This window comes from Apaloderma vittatum, unplaced genomic scaffold (assembly GCF_000703405.1).
Source record: "Apaloderma vittatum isolate BGI_N311 unplaced genomic scaffold, ASM70340v1 scaffold15146, whole genome shotgun sequence".
Taxonomy (NCBI): Eukaryota; Metazoa; Chordata; class Aves; order Trogoniformes; family Trogonidae; genus Apaloderma; species Apaloderma vittatum.
In genome coordinates, this window is record NW_009722390.1 from 15,781 (window position 1) to 39,181 (window position 23,401).

The 23,401-nt window shown below is 38.2% G+C and overlaps 1 protein-coding gene across 1 annotated transcript in view; it reads right to left on the reverse strand.

Annotated features, from left to right (window-relative positions):
- Nucleotides 1-422: 422 nt before the first annotated feature.
- The window catches only part of PARG (poly (ADP-ribose) glycohydrolase), a 59,829-nt gene continuing 36,850 nt past the window's right edge, over nt 423-23,401 (reverse strand). The window contains exons 9-17 of the mRNA XM_009871764.1: nt 20,993-21,072; nt 18,806-18,866; nt 18,085-18,160; nt 15,934-16,081; nt 10,560-10,638; nt 9,658-9,766; nt 6,269-6,374; nt 1,272-1,400; nt 423-628 (exon numbers count right to left, since the gene is read on the reverse strand). Coding sequence (XP_009870066.1) covers nt 462-628; nt 1,272-1,400; nt 6,269-6,374; nt 9,658-9,766; nt 10,560-10,638; nt 15,934-16,081; nt 18,085-18,160; nt 18,806-18,866; nt 20,993-21,072 — 955 coding nt within the window. The 3' untranslated portion in view covers nt 423-461. The remainder of the gene's footprint in view (nt 629-1,271; nt 1,401-6,268; nt 6,375-9,657; nt 9,767-10,559; nt 10,639-15,933; nt 16,082-18,084; nt 18,161-18,805; nt 18,867-20,992; nt 21,073-23,401) is intronic.

Sequence of the window (23,401 nt, forward strand, 5' to 3'; positions counted from 1 at the left end):
TTCAGAGAGAATGATTGTTACAACACTTCCCTCTAAAAATCACCCCAGCAGTTACATGGCTGCCTGTACTTCAGCACTAAGCTTCCATGAGAAATCTAGGTAAGACTTCTGAAAAATAAAAGCAGAGGAGCACAGAGAAATTTTCTGAAGTCTTTCAGCAATCTCTTGACCAAGATACAAACATGTACCAAAATATCCTGCTTAACAAGATACAATGTAAACCAGCTGTATCAAAGAAATCTTTTCTGTACCAACATGAACAAGGTTTTCATGTATGAAACCAAATAAAACAAAAAAATCTACTCTCTGATTGTTTTGGGGTTTTTGTGATTTGTTTGGGTATTAAACAAAACCACCAATGCAGTCAATATATATTAAGCCAATTCATACCTTATACCCAGTAATTCACACAACATACCAGTGGGAGGAGATAAACAAGATTCTGATCAGATACATTTATTTTAATCCTCAAAGCACAACCCTTTTTCTTCCTTATCGTCATCAGTAGAATCTGCATAGGACTCAATGGTGTTGTATATGAAAGAGTACAACTTGACGTCTGGTCCTGAAGTAGAACAGCTTCTACACTCTTCATTGTAATATCTCAGTAATAGCCTATAAATGTCCCCTGAAAAAGAAAAAGAAATAATAAAAACCAAACATGTAAGATCATGCCATAAGGCGAACATGACTGTTTCCAAGTTTGTTCAGAGCATAGAGTGGGCTCCCTCGTATCTCTGCTGAGCTTTCAGCACAAGCTATCTGAACGTTAGGTTTCCAAACTTATAAACCCATTGCCAGTTACCCAGCTTTGTGCTTCTGTCCCAGAAAGAAAAAACATTTAGCAATTACAGTGGGGCAACAAATATGCTGCTTTTCTTATATTGTTACTGCATAACATATGTGACCACATCTTGTGGGATCACATCAGAACCACTATAAAACAAATCTATAGCAAGAAGGCATAAGCAGATTTTCTCTTTTTAAAGCATTTTGAGTTATGTTAAAAACTTCTGCAAACCTTCCGTCTCCAACATGTATCGGTATTTTCCAAATTCTGGAGCATGACTCCCAACTAAATGAGAAAAGGATTCTAAGAGTCTTTTCTACGGATGAACACCGCACAGCTTGCCCTAAATCAGAAGAGTTTCCCACTCTGGAAACAGGTACAAGTACACGGAGATCCATTTGCTTACATTCAGGACTTGATTACAGTAATTCGTACTGGGCAAGAGTCTCTTTGTTGTGTGAAAAGATGTATTTATGCTCACCAATAGTTTGGCCCTTCTCACAGAGAAAAGTGTGCATGCTGTAAATATCCCGCATCAGCTCCACATCGCCAAAGGTGAAATAAACAATGTCACGTCCAGCCTCAGCAGCTGCCAGTATCTGTATTAAGGCTGAAACAACAAAAAAGATTACACACATGAATACAGAATAAAAGAATTTGCCGAAGGCAAAAACATGGCCTAAACTTATGGCAGGTAATCATGTCACCTCTCGCTGCAAAGCGATCAGAACAATGGGCAAATAAGTATAACCTCTCCTTTTAAAACAAAGTAAAGAATGTTGGGCGCTGTAGCTCAGCATGAAAACCACCCTTACTTTCCAGATAAACAACGGGCTTAAAAAAATCAAAGGGATTTTTTTGGTTGATGTCCACCCCGAAGCAGTATGTAGCCATCAATTATTTAATAAACGCGTGTGACAGCGTATGACACAGCATTGTCTTCATCCTGGTTTAATCTGCTTGCACACAGTCACCACCAGTGGGGCAAAACACATCTGTCAGCACATCACAGCTTCCCCTCTCTGCCACCCTTCAGAAGCGATGGAGCCAGCCTGCGCACTAGGGAGGCTCAGCAAAGCAGGAGTTGACCCAACTTCTAGCTCCCAACGTGAGACCTGTGGTTCTGCAGCTTCTCACTGCAAAATTGAAGGTGTCCGCACCTTGCCTATAACACAAGTGTGCTGCATGGAGTACGATGGCTCGTTCTCACCTATAAAAAGTGTGTGGTGATGCCAGGAACACAATTCAGGTTATTTAACTTCCAGCTTTATGTCTAACTCACTGGGCTAAGCAGCATCCCAAGTCCTGACAACAGCTAACAGAACAGACAGACTGTTTTTTTCTCTATGGAAAAGAAAGAACGCTCCCTATCTTGGAAACAGATTTTTGAAGATTCATCTTGAGAAATCATCTGGGTGCAGCTGAGCCAAGCTAACAACTCAGTGTAATTGGAGAAGGTGGCTCTGGTCCAGCTACATTTTCTCCTTTGGCACCCACCTCCTGACTTTTCTGCAGCTCTCGGGTGCTCATCACACACCTCACTGAGGCAATTCCATTCACCAACCTGGCATAAAGGTTACACGACAAAAGAATAAAAGTTAATTGCTTTCTGCTAGAGCAGCAGCTGAATTGGCTAAGCGAAGGGTTTGCTGAGAGCCAGAGCTGTGGCAAGGGAGGGCACCAGACCCCACAGCCAGCGACAGGCAAGGAGAGAAGAAGAACCAAACGCTTTTGGGTGGCACCAGACAACTGCAAGATGCAGCTTTCTCATCAGGCAGGATCATGAGGCCGTAGTGTCACAGGCACGTGCAAGCAATCACACTCGCACTGCAGATCCAAGTAATGGACCCCAGCTACTGTGCAACCTGTTGTGGCTTGTCTTATTTCAGAGCCCATGGGTGCAGTTCTAATATTAGTTCTTTCCTTTTCCACCCATTAAGTAGTTAATTAAAATGTGATTAACGTTGTCTTTGTAAAGAGTCATTTTAAATAAAACAGCATGCTTGCTGCATTAGCACCTACTGCTAGAAACTAAATATATAAAGCCATTCATAGCTCAGCTCAAGAATCTTTCACATTTTTAAATGGAGACCTAATAAAATACTGCATTCTTTAATCAAAAAACTACCCTTCTTGTAAACCCAGCTAAAATTATAAATTACATGATTCACATGTGAAATTAATCTCAATCTGGGAATGATATTTTAATTAAACTACTGAACCAGCTGTGGATGTGGCAAAGCTTCAGTAGTTCAGCTTTTAAAGGGTCTAATTAACTAGCCTGCAGAGGGGAACAGAACCTAATGAATCTTATTATTCATTACAAACAAACAAAGCAATTTTACTTCATAGAAGATATTAAACATACCCTATTTTTTATCTGGAATTGCTATAAATCTTATGAAAGAAAGGTCAAATTTTCTGTCACAAATCAGGTTTCACGACCTTCTGGGCATTAGAGAGACACACCCCCACGTGAAATCTCCGTACTACTCACAGGGAAAGGAGCAGCACCAGAAGAGCCACAGAGCCTGAGGTACAGGGGGCCAGAGGAATTTGGGCTCTATAGCCCGTCGCACCCAGCTGGTGAGATCCCATTGAACTCTGCTGGACTTGCACCCGAAGGAATGGCTGTGCCGACACACCTTCCTCTCCCACCTGGCAAGGGTGGGAGAAGTAGCCCAGATCCCTCTGGGGACCCAACTATTCTCGTGGGCCCTACGTGTTCAGTCCTTTTCACCCGGAGGAAAGGACGTGCTCAGCAGGGCCTTCCCCACTGCACGGCCCAGCTCCAGGCTCAGGGTGGGGAGGAAGGTGGCCCTGGAGGCACAGCAGGCGAGCAGACTCGATTCTGCACCACCCCAGGGGGAAAACCCCGTGCTCCTTGTGTTGTCACCTGCTGTTTAAGCTCGGAACCACAGCTCTGCCACGGCAGCACCTCAGCACAGCACATGCTCACATCACGTGAGGTGAATGCTCTTCTCCCATCAAACCTGCAAGGGTCTGCTAGGGACTGCTGACAATATTCCTATTGAACTTTATTTTCTCAGATAAATAAGGACACCAATTCAGCTAAAGAGTACTTTCTCACAACTGTTAGAAGTTAAATTTATGTACTTAAGAGATGTATCATCAGATCACCTCCTCTGCATTTTCAAAAAACCACCATTTTCCCAACCTTTAGACAGTTGCAGAGAGTCCCGGCAGCTAGTGAGTGTTAAATCGTTGTCAGGTTTGAAAAGCAAGACAAGATCTTCCAACTTCTCCCAATTATATAAACATGCTTTTTTCAGTATTGAAAGTCTTCGGTTTATACTACAATTTTGTGGAAACATTCCTAATTCAGTTGGAATCGGGCTTGTTTACATACCAAGTCTTTAATTTATTAAGCCAGATTTTTTTTTTTCTCACTTAAGACAACTTTAGTTTTTGCATCATCTGGGACCTTGAATGAAACTGCATTTTATATACAATCATGTTCCTTTAATTCATGACACACAAAAAAATAACCATGATAAAATATCATAATGCATTTTAGCCTTTATACAGTTATATCCAATTACAACACATACTTTGGTGATCCTGAAGTCTCTGTTACAAATCCAGATACTACTTCTGAAAAGGGTATTTAAGAACGTTAAATGAAAACAATTAAGATTTTAAACTAAGAAAACTATTTTGTCACTGCAATGCACTGTCAAGCCTGAGTAGGAAACAAAAGCCTTTTATCTGGCTTCAGTGAAACCATGATACTGATCTTCTCAGAGTTTTCTAAAATATCCTGAAATGAAGAATTTATGACTCCCTGTGAAGTGTACAAGATCTTTCTGCAGTGTAAGAAATTTGGTTATGAAATGAAACCACTGAGAATTTGCAGTTCAGAATAATCCTGCATAGCATTTTAGAACAAAAGGGAGAAGTACCTTTAGTGCTTTTGACTCTACAGGGAGTATGTGTGCACTAGAAAAGACTTAATTTGGTTATCATGTGTCACTTGCGAGTCTATTCTGACAAAAACGCATGTGACAAACTACTGTGCTCATCTCATAGCTCATAGTTTAAAAAAGGGAAAAAAAAAGAATGAAGCCATCTTGGTTTTAATCAGCATCCGCTCAGACAAAAAGTTACATACTAAACGACTAGCTCCGTATCCCATCACTATAATTTAATTCTCTGTATTAAGTATTGATTTTTCAGAGTCAAGTAAGAAATTAAATGGGATTTACAAAAGGAGTAACTCCATTGCAAGTTAAATCAATGTCTCTTTGCAAGTTCTGCCAAAAAAACAGGGGAAGACTTGAGAGTATGCATATAGCTTTAGCTGAATTTTTCATAACAGCAGCAGTGCTGTAACTTTCATCAGAAGCCCTTACATTAAGAAAAATACTACAGTTCAGACCCAAAATGACTCCTTATGCAAGTCAAAGTATTTATTAAGCTTTCCTAATATAATCATAATCAAGTATGATCAGATTCTGCAGTAAATACTACTTCTGATATTGCCAAGCTGCACTTAGCAGCTCATTTTATCTAATGGAAATAATAAAAAAAAACCTGTCAGGAAAACAATGAGCATTGAGGAAAAACGTAGTTGCTCAATGAATAAAACACATTAAGAAAGAAAACTAATGAAACTGGTAGCCTGATGACAGTTTTCTCTCCATGTAGCTACCTAAAGTTACTCAGAAAAGCAAATTTTAAATATTTAAATACTCTCCAAATGTTTGAAAACAACAAACATGTAAATTTCTACTTTGAAGTATAAGAATTGGGATATCAAATGTCAGGACCCATCCGTTTTTGACTTGACAGGAAAAAGTATTAAATTAATGTAGGCATGTGATACATGCCAAATTATAAATACTCCAATCACCAAGAAAAGAACATAAGAAAGTGAACAATACAGCAGGCACGTCAGAAAAGAAAGCAGCATGTCTGAGTGCCTGGAAACCTCTCTGGCATACAGCAATATATTGAGGAGCAGAACTAAACATTAAGCACTGCCAGCCAGTTTGTGAAGCCTTGCAAATTACCAGGTACTTTAAACAGGTTTGCAGAGATAAAAAATTTTAGGCATAATCTAAAAAGACCCCTCCAGAAAATGCAACTGATTTATATGATGGACAAGTGGAACAAACATGCTTTTTTTGTGAACTAATTAACATGTCTGTGCTTTTGAAGGCTTCAGGTCCTTGCAAATGCGGCATTTCACCATCACCTGCTTAGCTCAGATGTTAAACTGAAGATAGCATATGAAAGCAGTGTACATTTTTATTGTTTAAGGCCACGTTATTCACAGCCTAAAAATTCAAAGCTAATGAACCAGTTCTATGGACAGTTTAACTACTATTCCAATTCTTGGCCAAAACGTGTAAATTGAATAAAGCCAAAAAATTAACAACAACAACAAAGTAGGTCCCAGAATCAAAGTCTAAGTTATTTAATTCATATAGACATTAATGAATTGCTACAATTTACCTTTTAATCGGGAGTCCCCTCCAAAGGCACCACATCCCCAGTTTCCTGTGGCTATTGCAGAGAGATGTTGAGGCGGAACATTGGGTCTAGAGAAGCCACAGTAGGCCTGCAGGCAGATCAGAGTTGTGAGATGAAGCTGACAGACAATCTGGTGTGATAATTTCAAACAAGGTGATAACAATAATAAGTATTGTCTTCTAGTAACAGCAAATTCAAATTACTTCAATGCACCGTTAGTCCTTTAAATTTAAGGTCAACCACTAAAGAAGAATTTTGCCTTATTTGGATCCAAGTTGAAAATTAGATAAAGGTGCTGACTTCTAGGGATTTCATCACAGCTATAGGAAGCTCTCCAAAATGGCCAGAGCAGGGACTAACAGTAGATTGTGCCATGTTTGGCCCATTTAGCACCAACAACAGCTGAACTGTTGTGTCCTGTATTGCTGAAATAGCTCAAAACTGCACTTTTAAAGCACTTGCTTCCATATGGGAAAGAGAAGAGCTGTTCCTTTGGAACCACCTAAATGAACCCAAGTTGTACACAAATTCAATACACAGTATCTCAGCGTGCAGAAGTTGTGTGATGTTTACAGCTGGCTTGTTTTCATGTAGGACTGTTGTACAGAGTTCTCACAGCTAATGCTGTTTGAAAGGTAACTGTTCTGCATACTGCATCTCTTAAAAAAGCGTTTCTCACCAAATATGAAGCCGTGACTTTTTTAATTGGTGACTATCGAAACACTCTTAATGACATTTACAAGTGGGACTGCAAGCCCAGTTAAGTCAGTTGTTCCTTAAGATTTGGAAAGGGGAACCTGTAACTGGAAAAATTGCTAATGAGAGGCTTTATTAGGCAATAATCCCCAGGGCCTAGAAGGGTGAAACAGTGACATCTCTTACACATATGTCTGCAAATCTTAGTGCTGAAATCAGATACAGGGATTTATTTTTCCTTATTCTGAACAGTTGATTTTAAACAATCTTGTTTTCTAAGTATGGGTTAAAACAGAAACAAGGGTCAGCCTCAGACAGCTTTTGAGAAAACTAAGAGTGAACATTTGTTTCTTTAAGGCAAATGTATTTTATAAAAGAGAAATCATATAGGCTTATAAGAAAATGCAAGCTGTAAGAATCACTTTTAGTTGTTTCAATCATTTCCTAATGTCTAACAAAATAACAAACAAAAGAACCTCTGGATGCTGAGCTGTGTCTACTAGTACACAATACACTTGTATTTCAAAGTGTGTATATACTGTGCTTACTGAGTCCTGATTTATTAAATCATAATAGAAATAAAGTTTTAGCTTATTCCATCAATTTGTTTTCACCGACACAGAAAAATAAATCTTAAGGTTAATACTAATTCCTGATCAAATTGAAAAGAAAAATCACAGTTAATTCAAAATATTTGATTGTTAAAATATTATAGACCCTCCAATAAACTTCATGACATTTTTACTGTAGTGAACAGAAAATTAACTCAGGCTTAAGATTTTCTTTAAATATCAATCAGTCCTCATCAAACAACATCAGCCAAACCAACACACTGTATAAAAGTTGCCTGGATCTGATTTATTTCAAAAATCCAAACCCAATCAATAATACCGAAAACTGTAGGCAGATCATACATTCACTAGAGTAGGTAGCTTGAATTTTGTACTAAGATAGTCCTGAAGTTTACATAATTTATTTACTGTCTTTTTCAGGGCTAATTTCATTACCAATCATGAAGAAACAAGCTGATGAATGTTATTTTAGTCAAGATGCTAAGGTTTTACAACTAAATTAAATTAGCCTTTAGGCACTGTACATCATTGGGGGGGGGGCGCGAAGATGAGACTTTGGATATATTTCCTTTCCAGCTGAGAATTAAGAACACACTGTCCTATGTTTGAATTTATTTAAAAAGCATCCTATAGTATTCTATGCCATCCTATACTACAGAAAGCAGAAGACTAACAATGGTAGTAATTGTGCCCTTATATTTAATACCCTAAAGCAGAGACCTGCTGCATCTATAAACATAGAAACATACTAAGCAGACTTCATTGTTAGCAGGTTTTGACCCCAAATATAGTGTAACTGTACAAGAATTCATGTACTCACTGCCCAGTAAAAATAGCACTGCCCAGTGCTCAAACAGGTCACAGACCTGAGTCTCATCAGCCATGCAAGGACCTCATTGCAGCTCTTTAGTCTTCTTAGTAAATTAGGAGAAATTGCTATGGGAACTGGAGATTGCTACCAGGCATCTCTCGTTAGGAGATAAAATTTATGCGTGGGATAACGGCAAAGGCCTTGAAAACATTGGCAGGGGTTGAAAGCCAAGGCCTCAGAACTATAAACAGCTCACTGATGGCAGTTACTAGTCACTGAAAAAGTATAACCTCAAGAGCTGGGAACAGACTGCTTTAGCTTCAAGGAAAGCAGCAACAGCAAAGCAAGAAGAAAAACAGTCATGTGAAAAGCTCAGCCATGTGACAATAAAGCACCTGCTGTGGCTTGAGAAAGTAACCCCATGTTGCCAAACGTTATACAGCACATAGCCCAGGGCAGAGACTGAGGGCTGGGAACCACCTAGAAACTCGATTTTCTTATTTAAGGATAAGATCCCAAATTTGGGAGGGCAGGGGAGAAAAATAGTTCCAGCCGCAGCTCTAGCTTCCCTTGTCAGAGCTGTTCTGCCTGGCAACCTTGACAACTAAACCTCTCAAGAACCTCAGCCATTGGAGTGGTGCAGTTTTGCACACACACAGCCAAGGCAAGGGAAGGTCGAGGCCCAACTGCTTTGAATACATAGTGATAATGATTAATAATGTGTAAGAATTACTCATAGCAAGTGTGCTGTTTCCAGATGTCTGTATAAAAGTTCTGCACATGAAGTGTGGTGCAAATAAAGGCATGAGATTTATGAACAGCTGGATCTGATCTCAAGAAGAGACCAGATATGTTGATATCATCAAGACCACACAAGAAAGGTGGAAAAAAAGGAAGCAGCACCGTATTTAGGAACTGTGACCATGTTAAATCATGAGGCATCCCCTTCTCCACCTTGACTGCAGGGCTGAGTAGGATTTAGTGGATCAAATAATGGGAAGAGAATCTAAAATCATAATTTAGAGGCAGGACAGGGAACAGTTAACAAAATGTATCTAAATTTCATTTATATTTTTGAATGTTAAATAGAATACACTTCTGAATAGCCTACCAAGGGGTAGAGTCATACTATTTGACAAGCTTCTGCTTTAACATTGGACAGCAAAATCCTGAAGTACACCTTTTGTAAGAGATACAACTAAGCAAGAGCTTTCTTAGCTGAAGACAATATTACAAAAAATACTTGGAAAGATACTATAAACATTAGCCTGCCGTTATAAAAAGTTACTGGCCTTGTTCAGCTCTCTTCTAATTTTCTCTGGACCAAACTGATCAAGGAAACGTCTGAAGTGAAATGCATCTATAGCAACAATTTCAGTGTAGCGCCGCTGCCATTCATCCCTAAAATTGGAGGAAGGAGAAAAGTAGGTGACATTAGTTGTTTAATATTGGCCATATAATCACAAACCAAAATGAGCGATTTCCCTCCAGAGCTTCTCAGAAGCAGCTAGAAGGGTGAGCTCGTAGCAGACAATGAGGCACTTTTTCTTTGTGAGGTGGGAACAAAAGCAGCATCAGAAATGAGACAGGTCTCCTTGTAAATTTAAAAATACTCTGGCTAGACTTTGGGCATAAATGTGAAACAAATCTAATTACACAGTGCTATTTATTAAGTATATAAGAACACCGCAAGGTCAAAGCAAAGCACTTGGCTCTGTCTTCCCCCAACATTTAAATGAGAGTACACTGTGCATGTTTCTATACCAAATGAATAATTTTGCGTATATGCTATGAAAACATTATTGGAGAAATAAATTCAAGATCCTGGAGCTTTCTGCTCATGATATCAAATCTTATTTTGCAACACATCAGCTGCACCGTAGCACCTGAGGTGTTGTCAAACTTGTCATGACACTGCGATCCACAGTTCAGTCAGCACCTTAACAAAAATTTGGATAAATATATACGATTGTAAAAGATGTTGGTTTAAGAACTGACATATTGGCAGGTACTATTTATTAGCATTAAATCTCATTATTGATATGAGATAACTTTGTTAGCTTGTTGGCTCTGCTGTAGAGAGCAGGATCATAGAGGCAAATTCTGTACTAAGGCAAATGCTAGGAAATATTAAAGCACCAGGCTTTCAAATTTACAACATTCTTTCACTTGAAATATTTATGTGCAACTTTACCTTGGGGTCTTATCTTCATGGCTTCTGGCCCACCGGTAAGTTTCTGCATAGCCTGTATACTCACTGTACTGCTCAGTACCTGAAACAAATGATTTTTCCATATTACATATAAAATTTGTACATATTTTTTCACTTGGCAAACCTTTCATAGGAATCGCTGCTTCTCCAAATGAATAGGCAGCTCTCAGAATCAACGAAAAATAGAGATTCAAATCTGCACCAAGAATACAAGATCTTTTTGTAACCAGCAGAAGCTTCTTCTCCACAGATGATGTGCAACACCCACCATGGAACACTACAAGTGCAGGCCTGTATATGCTGTCCAGTGTATAACAAGAAGACAGTTTCCAACTTGCTCACTCTCAAGATCAATAGCTTCTCAATAAATTGTCATCTTTAAAGTTTCACGGGATAATATCTGGTTAACAAAGACTGTGAGCCTTTGTGCCACCGGCATTTTGCTTTTCTTTTCTCTTTTTTGAGGTTACCACTTCTGAACACGACGATAAAATAGTTACTTCACTATTGAAAACGTGGCAAGCCTACTTCATCACAATTTAGCAAACATCTAGGCTGACAGAGAACACAAGAAGAAAAATGCAGAGATTCACAAGTGTATGTGGTGAGAGCTCCATGCTTATCCATTTTATTTCTCTAACAAGTTTTATTTCTCTAGCAAAATTAAAATCCATAAAGCCAAAGAAAAAAATCCTGATGGTCAGAAACCACGCAGAATTCCAACACCCAGTTTGTTGCCCCACAGTCTCTTGAGGGCAACCTTACAGAAGGACACAGGTAGGACTGCTAAGCTTCCCAGTCTCATGGCCCAGTACCTCCTTCCCTTGTTGCCCTTTTGGTTTATGTTTGTCAAGGATGATTTCTGCCCTCCAGTGCCTAACACGAATTCTCAGATAACACAGCAATTCAGGGCACTGAATGGATCGAAAGGCTGCTGCTCTCAGCTGTGGCAGTCAGTACCAAGAAGCTACTTCTCTAAAAAACATGTTCTCGAACATACTTGGCTGCTCTGTGCAAAAGTCCAGCAGGCAGCAGGGCGTGCTTGCAAGCAGTAAGAGATGTAAGGAAGCAGCTCATTACGACCTCTAGTAATTTTAGCTACTTTAACCGAGATTAAGGATGATAACCTTTCTAACAGGCTGCCTTTCATCTCATTTTACTGACCTTGAGAACCTCACTTCAAAATCCAGGTATGCACAAATGCTTCAGAGAAATACTCCTAAAGTAACACCACACCAAAATCACAACTTCCCCCCTGTTTTTAGCTCACAACAGCTGAGTTTTGAAAGTAAGGGACAGAAAAGAATAACTTGTTCGGTAAGTTTCAGCTAACACAGGTGTGGTTTGGCACAAGTTACAAACAATAAGAGTAAGATGTGTTAAACAATCCCTTTAATTACAAAAAAGTGACATCAGCTATACCTATAAATATATCAGAAAAAGAGGGTTTAGAAAGACATCTAAGCTGGCAGCACAAAACATCTAATTACTAAGACAAGAGTAATGCCTAACTATTGCACAGATTGGTGATATTCAGAGAATACAAACGTTTAAGCTCAAAGCTTCCCAATCTCTGAATAAAAATAAAAGTTGCATAATCAGAAACATAAAAATATTCACTTTTAACCTCATCTGACAATCAAATTTGAATGCTTTCTCTCAGTAGTCCCAAGGATCAGAAACACAAGCTGTTAGAAACCATTTAGAATGATGTATATACTTCAAGACATTTTCCCCATTTACCTAAACTCATTTTAACCGAGAAGACTTATCAGCGCTTCTTTAACTCATCTGCCCTATTATCCACTCATTATTTATTTAGGATTTGTCTAAATGATTAACCATACACTGAGGGCACACAAATTCCACTCGAGGCTATTTTGAAAAGTTGCTATGCAAAATGAGTGAGATGCTAAAAGATTCCTCACCAAGAATTCACTTCCTGTTACAAAATTAAAGTCCCCAAAATTGTCATGACAGAACATGCCTGTATATTCACACACACCCAGGCCCTCCTACAAAGGACAGCTGCGAGCGGCTTAAATATTTGGAAGTCAGCCTTCTAATCCAATTGTAGGCTATCAACCTTCAGTGAGACTTTTCCTGACACAGGAAAAAATCAGTTTCACTGATACGCTTGAAAAAAGCGCCTGAGCACATATTAATAAAAGACAGATGAAGTACGTGACCTTTCTGAGAGGTCTCTTTAGGGGACAACCTAGCAGAACTTCTATCTTTGAAAAGGAAGCATTTCCTATGGTATCTAACACGTGGAAAAAAAAAGACAAGGTTATCAAGATATTGTAACAGGATAGATTAAACGACAATCGAAGTAGTAAGCGGTCTTTTTCAAGCCTCATTGCTTTGATTATTCTTTATGGAACTGCAGGGTCTGATGACAAAAGCACCAAGAAACAAACAAAAGTGCACATACACACACACATATATACATACATGTTAAAAAAAACCAAACCAGTAACAGAGAAACTCGAAATCACATAGATTCAAAACTCATGTCACAGAATCCCAAAGCAAATGAAAATCAATGGGTTTTTTGTAAGTGAAGCTCTGGAAATTTGTCAACACAAAGAAATGGATATTCAACTGCTGTTCCTGAGAGAACGGAAGCAGTACAGGAGAAATGGGATATGTTAATATTTCTGGTGAATCTTCCCCAAAAAATGGGGTAAGAAAAGGCAAGTCACAAATAAAGCATAATAGCACGGTTCCATCAGAACTCAGACTCCATAGCTTAGCTCTTCATCTGCATCCGATTCCTATGGCATTATAGAGTTCCTAGGGATTGGGAAGAATGCCACCACACTGTCCCTCTAATACTTCTTATGAGCTAGGAATTATACTTGTGGAGAGGTAGTACCACCAGTACTCCATAAAAAGGAGCACACATGAAAAGGCCAACAGTGTAGTTTTACAACCACCAAGATAAACACACATTCACTGCTAAAAGTGAGAGTAAGCTCCTTCTCTGCCTTTCAATTAGCTGTTCTGGTCCTTACCCTGCACCACCATCAGTCTTCTGGCTGGCCAGACAGTGGCACGATCAGCCTGCTAAGTTCAGCTCAAAAACAAGTTTTCCCCTCTGAGTAAATTTTCAGCTGAACCAATTATCTGATCTTATTTACTGCATGAGTAATGTGCTTACAAGTCTGTAAAAACGCATCGCTAAGACGTGGCCAGGACTGGCCGTTGTTCAACCTGGAGATTTAAAGCAAACACAGAACGCAGCTACATCTGCTTTTAAAGGTGCCCGGGTATATGGGAACTCAAAGAGGAAAAAAGAGAAAAAAAACCCGAACAAACAAACAAAAAAACCTGAATGAAAATCACTGACACTATTTCACAGCTCAACCAGAAACGCAGCTGTGGGAATCTCTGGCATTACTGCGGGCATTTCTGGAGGTAGCTGTCTGTGTCGAAGAACTTGACTGTTTGCATGACCAGTTCCATATTCGTTACAGCAGTGACCTTAACCAGATACTGTGCAATCAAAACAAATTTAATTTCTCTCCAATTTCTCAGGCTCTTCTGCAAATTTAAGCTACACAGTTATACCCATTAGGCCGCTGAGTCAAGATGTATCACAAAGAACGTAATTTATCAAGAGGATCATGACACGCAGTAGAGACTGGGCATAGAACTGAGGTGGAAGAGTTCTAGGGCTGAAATGAAAATGATGGAATGGCCACTTCCATTAGAGAATAACACTGTTGCACAAATACTAATTGCAAAACACTGTAAAGTACTCGAGAACTCAATAGAGAGAATATTGCCACAGTGAAAAAACATCTTCATCTTTATTTGTTCGTGCCAAATCTGTATTTTTTGCAGGGAAACACAAGAAGATCTTTCAAAGCATTAACTTACTTTTCCCGCAAAATCAATCATTACCCAGAGTGATAGTTGTGCTGGTTTTACCCTCCCCAGAAAAGCCTCACCTGGAGGACAGCACTTCTCATTTGTTATAGTATCATATCCAAAATACACAACCAAAATCATAGATGGCCAAGAACTTGAATTCTTTTTTATCAAGAAGTTTTCACAGAGAAGGCATTAATTTTGGCAGGGTGCAAAACCAAAATAAAACACTGTCTTACCAAGCATAAGACTGAAAACAAAAGATGCTCTGCCTGGTACGATCAATAGGCTCAGGACAGCATAAGATTTGCAAGACCTAAACTCAAATTTCTACTCTGCATCCACATGAGAGAAAGAAGTGCTTTGGAAGGACTTTTCCAAGAAATGTATTCTAATAATATGTACAAATTTCTGACCGTTCAGGCAGCTACATTTTAACTATTGTAGACTAAAAAAACACTATAATCTATTACAATATTTGCCCAGAGGATCTCTCCGATTAAGTATTTTTTCTTTATGCTGTTCTTTAGAGTAAACAAAATGTTATAGCATCATTTTATATTTCACAGTCATGAAAAAATGCTCACTGTGTTTCCCTGTACAGATCTGAGGCACACATGGAGTGACCTGGGCCTCTCCAGTTCTTTATAGTGACATTTGGTCATTTGATGCTAACTTCTTTGATGCAATGGGTAATAAAACATTCCAAATTCTTTGACAGAGGTGGAAACAAAAGGCAAATATACTTTCAGTGAAGCTATGGACAGATAGCGCATCTCTACACACAGTCCCTCAACAATACCCTGTTTTTGATGTTGTGATTAGGAATCTGTAACTAACAAGGAACACAAACATGTGTTCGTAACTTACAAAATCAAAATCTGTAAGAGACGTTTCCTGACTTTCTATCCTTTTTAACAGATGCTGATGTTCTCCTCTTCTACTTCCTCCCCTTTTTGGTAATCAGAAGGCAATTCCTCTTCTCAGAGCTTTCAATCCCACTGATCACATAAAAAGTCACAAATTCCAGAAAGAAAACTCTCCATGAACAACAACAAAAAAATCCAACAAAAACAACCCAGAACAAAAACAAACAAACAAACCCAAACAAAACCCCTGCTTCAAATGTCACAGAAGCATCATCTAGTAATAGCTGGTAATTCTGTTTTTTATCTATACTGCCCAATGGTATTCTTTAGCTAGGCCTAAAGACACTGAGTCCTCAAAAACATTTATATAGGACACAAAAGTTCTGTGTGCTTGCTGTTACTTTCTTTTATTTATTGGTTTCCTTCACAATACATCTATAGGAACAGTGGCCCTATGGTCTTGAGAGGTGGGATGAAGAAGGAAGCTTTTTGTCAAAATTGTATTGACTTTTTGTTTGTTTTATCCCTACAGCATTTAAACATACTACTTGAAATACATTTTCTATATATAAATCACAACCAGACATGAAGCATTTTCTGCAAAGGCTAACCTGTGATGATGAGACATTCATTGTGATCCAAGACTTCTGTGATGAGCCTTGATACAATCAGTTCTGGGTTGATTAAAAATCGAATTTCTTCTTGTACTAGTCCTGCCCCAGTCACACCACCTCCAACAAAACGGTTTGCAAAATCAACCTAACAAAAACATGTTCAGGAGGATTATGAGATAAGCAAACAGCATAGAATCCTTTCATTTACCAAGGTAAATAAAGTCCTGTACAAATTGCAATAACTCCATTGGAATCTCTTGCTATCACTTAAAAGACAAGCAGCAGGACAGCGCCCAACTAATAGCACACCCTTCTCTCTTTTTCCCTTTATACTTTTCAGAAGACTTAAAACAAGCGAGACATTACACAGCAAAATAAAATCTTGTATCTCCAATACTCTGATTCCAAGTTTTGTAGTTTTTCTTTGAAAAGCACAGTATTTAAAACACAGTAAAAGTGAAGGATGAAACCAGCAAATTACAGCAGTATTTCTGCATTTTGCGGACACTGAAGAATTATTAATTTGTCCTTAAATAAGCATTCTGCCCCAGCCCTTCACATGGAAGCAGTTTTAGACTAGCACTGCCCCTGGACCAGTTGTTCTGTACCTGAAAACTTCTAACGAATTCTCCTTGGAATGTACTTAAACAAGGCAAGTAATTTTGATCGTTAAAGCTTCTGCTTAAAACACAGATGCTCCGGACTTTTTTCTGCAGTTATATATTTTCAAATTATGTTTTTACATAGACAGCAGTTCTAAAAGGATTTGTTTTATTCAGTAAAGTGATTCCCATTTATGCAAACTAACTGCTCAAATAAATTCTAAAAAGTCACTTCATCTTTCAAATGCTATTAACTTCTTACTGATTTTTATTTAGATTACTGATGAGAGCACATTTACAGGAGGGAAACAAAAGAGTGACACAAACATCTGTGTAGACTACAAATTGATTCAAGAGTCAGAGTAAAGGATGCTGAGAACCAGCCACTACAACAGCAAGCATTTCTGAAGCCAGTCTTGCAAATATCAACACAATTCAGTTGTTTGAGTTTTGCCAAACTTGACTATGATACAAAAAAGTAACACGAAAACCACCCAAATGTGCAGCGCATCAGCCCCCTCCTGCTGCGGCTGCGCTCACTGTCGATTCCTGCACTGTCTTGCTTTGGTGTCATCCTGCTTCCTCCTGGAGTGAGTGCTCCTCGTCTCAGCAGATGTATTTTGTTTGATAAGACTCAAAATTGCTGGGAGGAAAAATACCACATCCCAGGCAACACTCACCTTTATGGAGTGCAACAGAAACAGTAAGTGATAAGGTGCAATTCAACCTTTTCTCGCCTCTGAGGTTATAGTATAGTTGAACAGAGAGGTAGCAGGAAAATGGTTCTTACTGAGCAAGCAATTGGGAGTTAACTTCAATACACACTGAAGTTAGGATGTCATGACACATTTTAAAGTTTCAGCAAAAAGCATCGCAGAACACAGTCCTCCTATTCCTCCTCCTCCTCTTCCTTTGCAGCACTTGTTCCTCACTGCAGAAGCTATTTTTTTAGGGAGAAAATGAACTCCAGTAGGCAGACTTTTTTTTCTTCCCCCTCCCCCGCCCCGAAAAAAGGCAAAATCCAAACAACTAATTTGAAAATCCAAATGCATTCCTTGCTACAGATATGGACAGGACATCCTCCTTATGAATTTCTTTTGCTGACTGTCTCCCAGACCAAAACAGCAGTGCTGGCAGCAGCAAGAAAGTCTCCTGAACCACTGACCTGGTCACTGTCTGGGGCACAAGAATAATTTTTTAAAAATAAACTGAAACCCTTGACAACTCATCAAAATCACAGACTGAAACTTTTATCTTGTCAATCTTTGATCCTAGTTTGAACCAAAAGACCTGAAGCTGTCCAGGGCTTGTGATTTTCTGTCAGCTCCTTCTGTACCAGGTGCATGTGCAAACCTCGATGAGCTGGGGAATATTGACAGAGCTAAGACTGCCCATGGAATTAATTTTGATGTTTCTTTTAACATTGCATAACATCTTGTCATGTAAGTCAACTTAAGGATAAAAAAATTACTTCGTTAAGCTGGCAGACCATAAAAGTATGACAAAAACATGACAGAAAGCCACATTTACTGTTATATGTGCTTACCTGTAGCATGCCTTGTCCATTGCTTTCTATGGTGCCTTCATAGGTGACATGCAACCTCGACAGCTTTTTCTGAGATCTATCAGTGAGGAAAAATACAATACAGAAAGGATGATTACAGAATCTTCCACAAAAAGACAATTGTTTCAAAACAAAAACCATCTAACCCCAAATTTCTTAAATACCTTAAATGTAAGGTAGTCTAAAAAACCCCCGATGGATTAAAGAAAAGGCATTTGCCTTTCAGAAGCAATTTGTGAAGGTTTAACAGAAACAGTGTTTCAGTTTCTCCACATCTTTCATCATAAACCCCCAAATTTGAAATTCAAGTTCTTCGTTTTTCACTCAAGTTTGTTCCAAATTAACTTGCTAACCAGCAAGAAAGCTGGAACACTTGTGTTTTCATGCTGGTTGTCACCTACACTTCATCATATTTCCTGTCATTTCTGAAATCAAGTCACCTCTCTCTTCTTCTCCCCCCATGCTCAAGCAAGAGCACCAAAGATGTGCTATACTGTTTTTAAAATTCACTTAAGACTTGTTGGCTTCACAGGCAAACTGGAAAACTCAGGACACTTGAAATACTTGCGGCAGTTCCCCCACTTCCCTCTGTACTTACATTGTTTTCTGCAGTAACTCCAGGCCTGAATCTATTCCATATGAATGGAATTCAGTTACTGAGGATTTAAAAAAATTTCTTACATTAATAGAATGTTTGACTTACCTTTCCCAGTCTGGAAATTCCTGGAGACACTGCCTTGTAAACGTCACCAATCCTGTAGGTTCTACAGGTAAATCAACCCCAGAGAAAAACATATGAACTGCAGGAGTTATAGTCCTTAGATTTTTAAGTGATAAGCTTTTAAAATTACAACAAACAGCACTCTTGGCAGAAATTCATTTCCTAAAAAAGCCCTACTGTGTCGTTAAACATTCAGCATCAGTGGATTCCAATTCCAGCTGTTTTCAGCCCTGCCAGAACGCTAGCGAAATTTGCTCTATTTCAACTGAGAAAAAGACTCAAGAGGAAAAAAAGCAGCCATTACTCATTGCAGAAAGGAGGCATTATCATCTCCTGTCGTTCTTTTACTCAAAAAAGTTCAGTTTTGCAACAATAAGAAAATATCAGCCTCTTATTAGGTGATGTCATCCTTATAAAAACTTCATTTGAGATTCATTTCTTTGCTCCAGTAAGTCTACTGTGCTGGCTACCGAAGAACATTCAAAACAGTATGTAAAACACAAACACATCCTTCCTTAAATAATCCTATGCTCATCTTCAAAATATAGGGGTTCAAGGAAAAAAAAAAAAAAACACAAAAAGGGTTGCTTGCTCTGAGAAAGAGAGGAAAAAAAAAAAAGAAATTTGCACAGCTTTCATTAATGAAGTGCTTTTCCACAAGAAAACTCTGGGATCAGTGGTGATACTTTATAAATTAAGCATTTAATGAGCACAAAGCCTTCAAGCTGATATAATCTCCACTGTGTTCTTTTACAAGTAATTCAATTACTATTTACATTAAAGAGAGTTGCAAAGTTGTTATAGTAATTTAAAGGGCCAAGGTACTTCAGTCTTTCAAATTGCTTGGACGAGAACAAGAAATGGGGTCTTTTAAAGCTATGGTAAGAATTTTTAATTCCAGAAAAGAGCATTCAAGAAGCTCTTTAAATATCATTTAAAGTTATAATGTTAAAAAACCTAATACGATAGTTTCACAAGGCATGTTCCCACTAGATTTCATATGCAGAGAGGATCAGGGACAGCTGCATAAATTTAGGGTTTTGTTTGCATGAAAACATTATTTATTACTCAAGTATAAAAAGAAAGCTAGTACACCATGTGTCTTCTCGGTCCCACACACAGATCACAATTTACTTTTTACCTCAGAGATTGAGTTCTATTGACATTGCTGAAAGTTTGATAGCTGAAACAGGATGTAGCTGCATTTAATTTGTGGTGAATTAAAATGATGAACTGAAGACAGACTGAATCAAATGAAGGAATTTTTTTATTTAATAGCTTAAAGCTGTCTTTCTTCTAAAACAGACTCTTCTGAGAGAATACAAAGCTAGTAGTGAAATACTGACATGTATAGAAAAATTTTTTGAAAAATACTATAATAAAGATACTGCTGCAGATGCAATATATGCTACTGCAGTAAAATCTCTTCCTCCCTCAAAATAAAATACATAAGCTCTGTCACAGTTCTCATAATAATAAATCTATTTTTGCAAGCTTATGCAGATGCTTAAATTCACAGTAACAACAGAAGATGTGACTATGCACACAAAGGAAAATATCGCACTAACTTCTAAAAAGTTGGGGATCTCTCGTGTGTTGCTGTCACTTGTTTTATCTGAACTGGGCAAAATTCACAACAGCTCTGCTTCAGGAGAATAGAGGGAAAAACTTGAAATATCAGCACAAGTAGGGGAAAATCCCTCAGAACTACAAACATTAGAGTCAAAGGACTAACTGTGCATGCTGCAGGAAATCTGAAGCTTGATTCGGAGTCTTTAAGCCTGGGAAGACTTTAAAAGCCTTTCACTGACTACATATGGTACTAAGTTCCCTCTACATTCTCACTCTGATGCAGTGCAGCAACTAGTTGCATGTATTCCAAACATTATACATATGAATATTTATACATTCACATAGAGGCATTTATATAGACATTTTATACATATCTCAGGAAAAAAGAAAACATAATAAGCTCTATGCAAAAAAAACCCCCTGCATACATTATCTATATGAAAAGAAATGACATTAATATAAACGTCAGTGTGCTTAGCAAGCTGGCTTTTGTCACACATTTCCATCATAATGCTGCACAGCCATTTCTGAATTTAATGAGATTAATTTTTTCACATATCTGCTTTGTAGCTCCAAAAAAAAGAATAAAAGGATTACTTTTTTCTGTGACTCTCCTAAAATAGCAGAAAAGTGTCTTAAGTTTCTCAGGCTTCCTTGGTGACCGTCCTTCAAACAATCTGAAAAACAAGAAATAAAAGCAATTAATTAGATTTCAGGGACATGGTGCATAGTAATTAGGCTACTTATTTTGATTTAATTTTTAGCTATTACATACATATTTTGATTAGCTTGCATTTAAATACTCTGCTGTGGAAAGATCTCTCAAGACAGCCCCTCTGTCACATGGGTCTTTAGAAGTAACAAGACTGCTCACTTGCTAAGTTTCTGAAGATGTCAAGTGAACGGCTCCCTCACTCATACTGATTTTGTAATATCAAAAAATATAATTTCTACATGAACATGCAGGAAAGCTACTAGTTTTATTCACAACAGATTGCCCTGGATTAAAATAAGTGACCGAGGTGTAAAAACATGTATGCTGAGTACTCCAAGATCCAAATGTCTCGCCCTCTTTTCAGCTCAGTGAGCTGCAGGGAATCAATGTGACCACAGTGCTTTCAAGAGTTGCACTGCACCAGCAGCATTTCTAAAGAAAACGACCTACATCCCCCAGAAACAGCTTCATCCACTGTGTGACTACTGGCATTCTGACATTCATTTGTAAAAACCTAAGCATTAAAAAGAAGCGTCCTATTTTTAGCCATCAAGTAAGTGTATTCTTTTAAGGTTAGCTGAAATACTTTCACTGCATCATCTGTCTTCCAGCGACTTGAACGCGCATTACTTAATTTCCCTTCAAACACAGTGACGAGGCATTGTTATTGGCAACACATAATGGAATTTATCTGGAGGGAGGAATAGCAGCAACTACAGAAATAATACCCTTTGAGTAGGAAGTTCACTAAAATGTGCCTGATACGGTGAAAGCCCCAAGGGCGTCCAACCGCCCCTCAATAAACCGTCTACGTAAAGGAATGACACAACATTATTTATGTGTTTCCAACTTGCCTTTAAAACCAGAATGCTGTCAGGTAAATTTAGCTTTCAGTAGTGAAGTGAACTAGATTTTTAGAATGTTTAAAAGTTATTATGAAGCATATATGCCGACGAGATCCATGTAATACAAAATATACATTAAGTCACAAAAAGGTAATTTTAAAAAGGTTTTCACGAAAGCTTTAACTTTTTTATTATTTGAATAATCAACCAGGACTTTAAGAAGGCAAACTCCAGACTTATACAGTTTAATTTAAAATGGGTCAGCATGCAAGTTCTGTCAAGGGGTTGTGCTCACACAATTAAGAAGAGGTTCGTAAAAGAAAGTTGATGTGTGTATGTAAATGCAATCTTACTTAACCACATAAATTATCTCTGACCTTTTGTCTGGAAGTCTCATTTGGTATGAATCCTGTAAAGTGGGTAGTTTATCTATTAGCCCAATCATCAAATTTAAATCTCACTTCACGCTGTAAACTCTCAGGAGAGAATTCTTGATGTCGCAAAGGCAACACCTGATTCAGCATAACTAGCAGACCGGGCAGGATAAGTCCAGAAGTGGAAAACTCGTGCCTGAAATAAGTCAAATCAAGCTACAAGACAACAGCAAGACAGATGAACTTGGTTTCATCCATTACAATTACTCACCAAAATGTAGGCACTCTGTCTAGCAGGGAATTCCAATCAATTTTATTTTTTTTATTTGAAGTGTTCAGTGCTGGCCCGCCTTTATATTTTTCCCCTCTCTTGTTAAAAGCTATGGTAACTACCTCTCTTCTTCTTCCCCTGGGATCAAAGTCAGAGCGATACTGATTTGCTTCAGAAAAATCTCATTTACAGCAGATATATGTTCCCAGAAACACCATCTATATTTACAATAATGAGCAGAGATACTGGCATTTCTGTTCTAGCCCTGTATGGCTGAGTAAAAACTGCAAGGCAGCGCAAAAGGCAGAGAAGGTCTGGGCTCTAGCACAGGCATCCCTTGCTGTGGAAGGATATCTCTAACTACATGCATCACATCTTTTATAGCAGTTAGCCTACGGGCTCTCATCACCCTTCTCCTCCTCACAGTGTTTGCTTTTTTTTTTCCCCCTTCCACTGTAACATAACATAAATTGTATATTCTCTTTGAAAAATCCGTGTTAAATATTATTTTTAAAATATAGATCTTTTTATAAAGTTCATTTACCAAAATCTAAAGCAGGCAACACTAGCCCTGCACACACATTTTAGGGCTGAATTAACCACAAATTACGTTTGTCCAAACCAGAACACACTCACAAAAGGACAGCTGTTTATGGCTGAAAATATCACGTCTTAGATTAACACGCTTGGATTTTCTGTGTCTAGAATCTACCTTTATTAGTGAGTTAGTGGCAAACTGAAGATGACTATCTGCAAACATGCTTTGAATTCTATTTATATATACATACATATATATATATA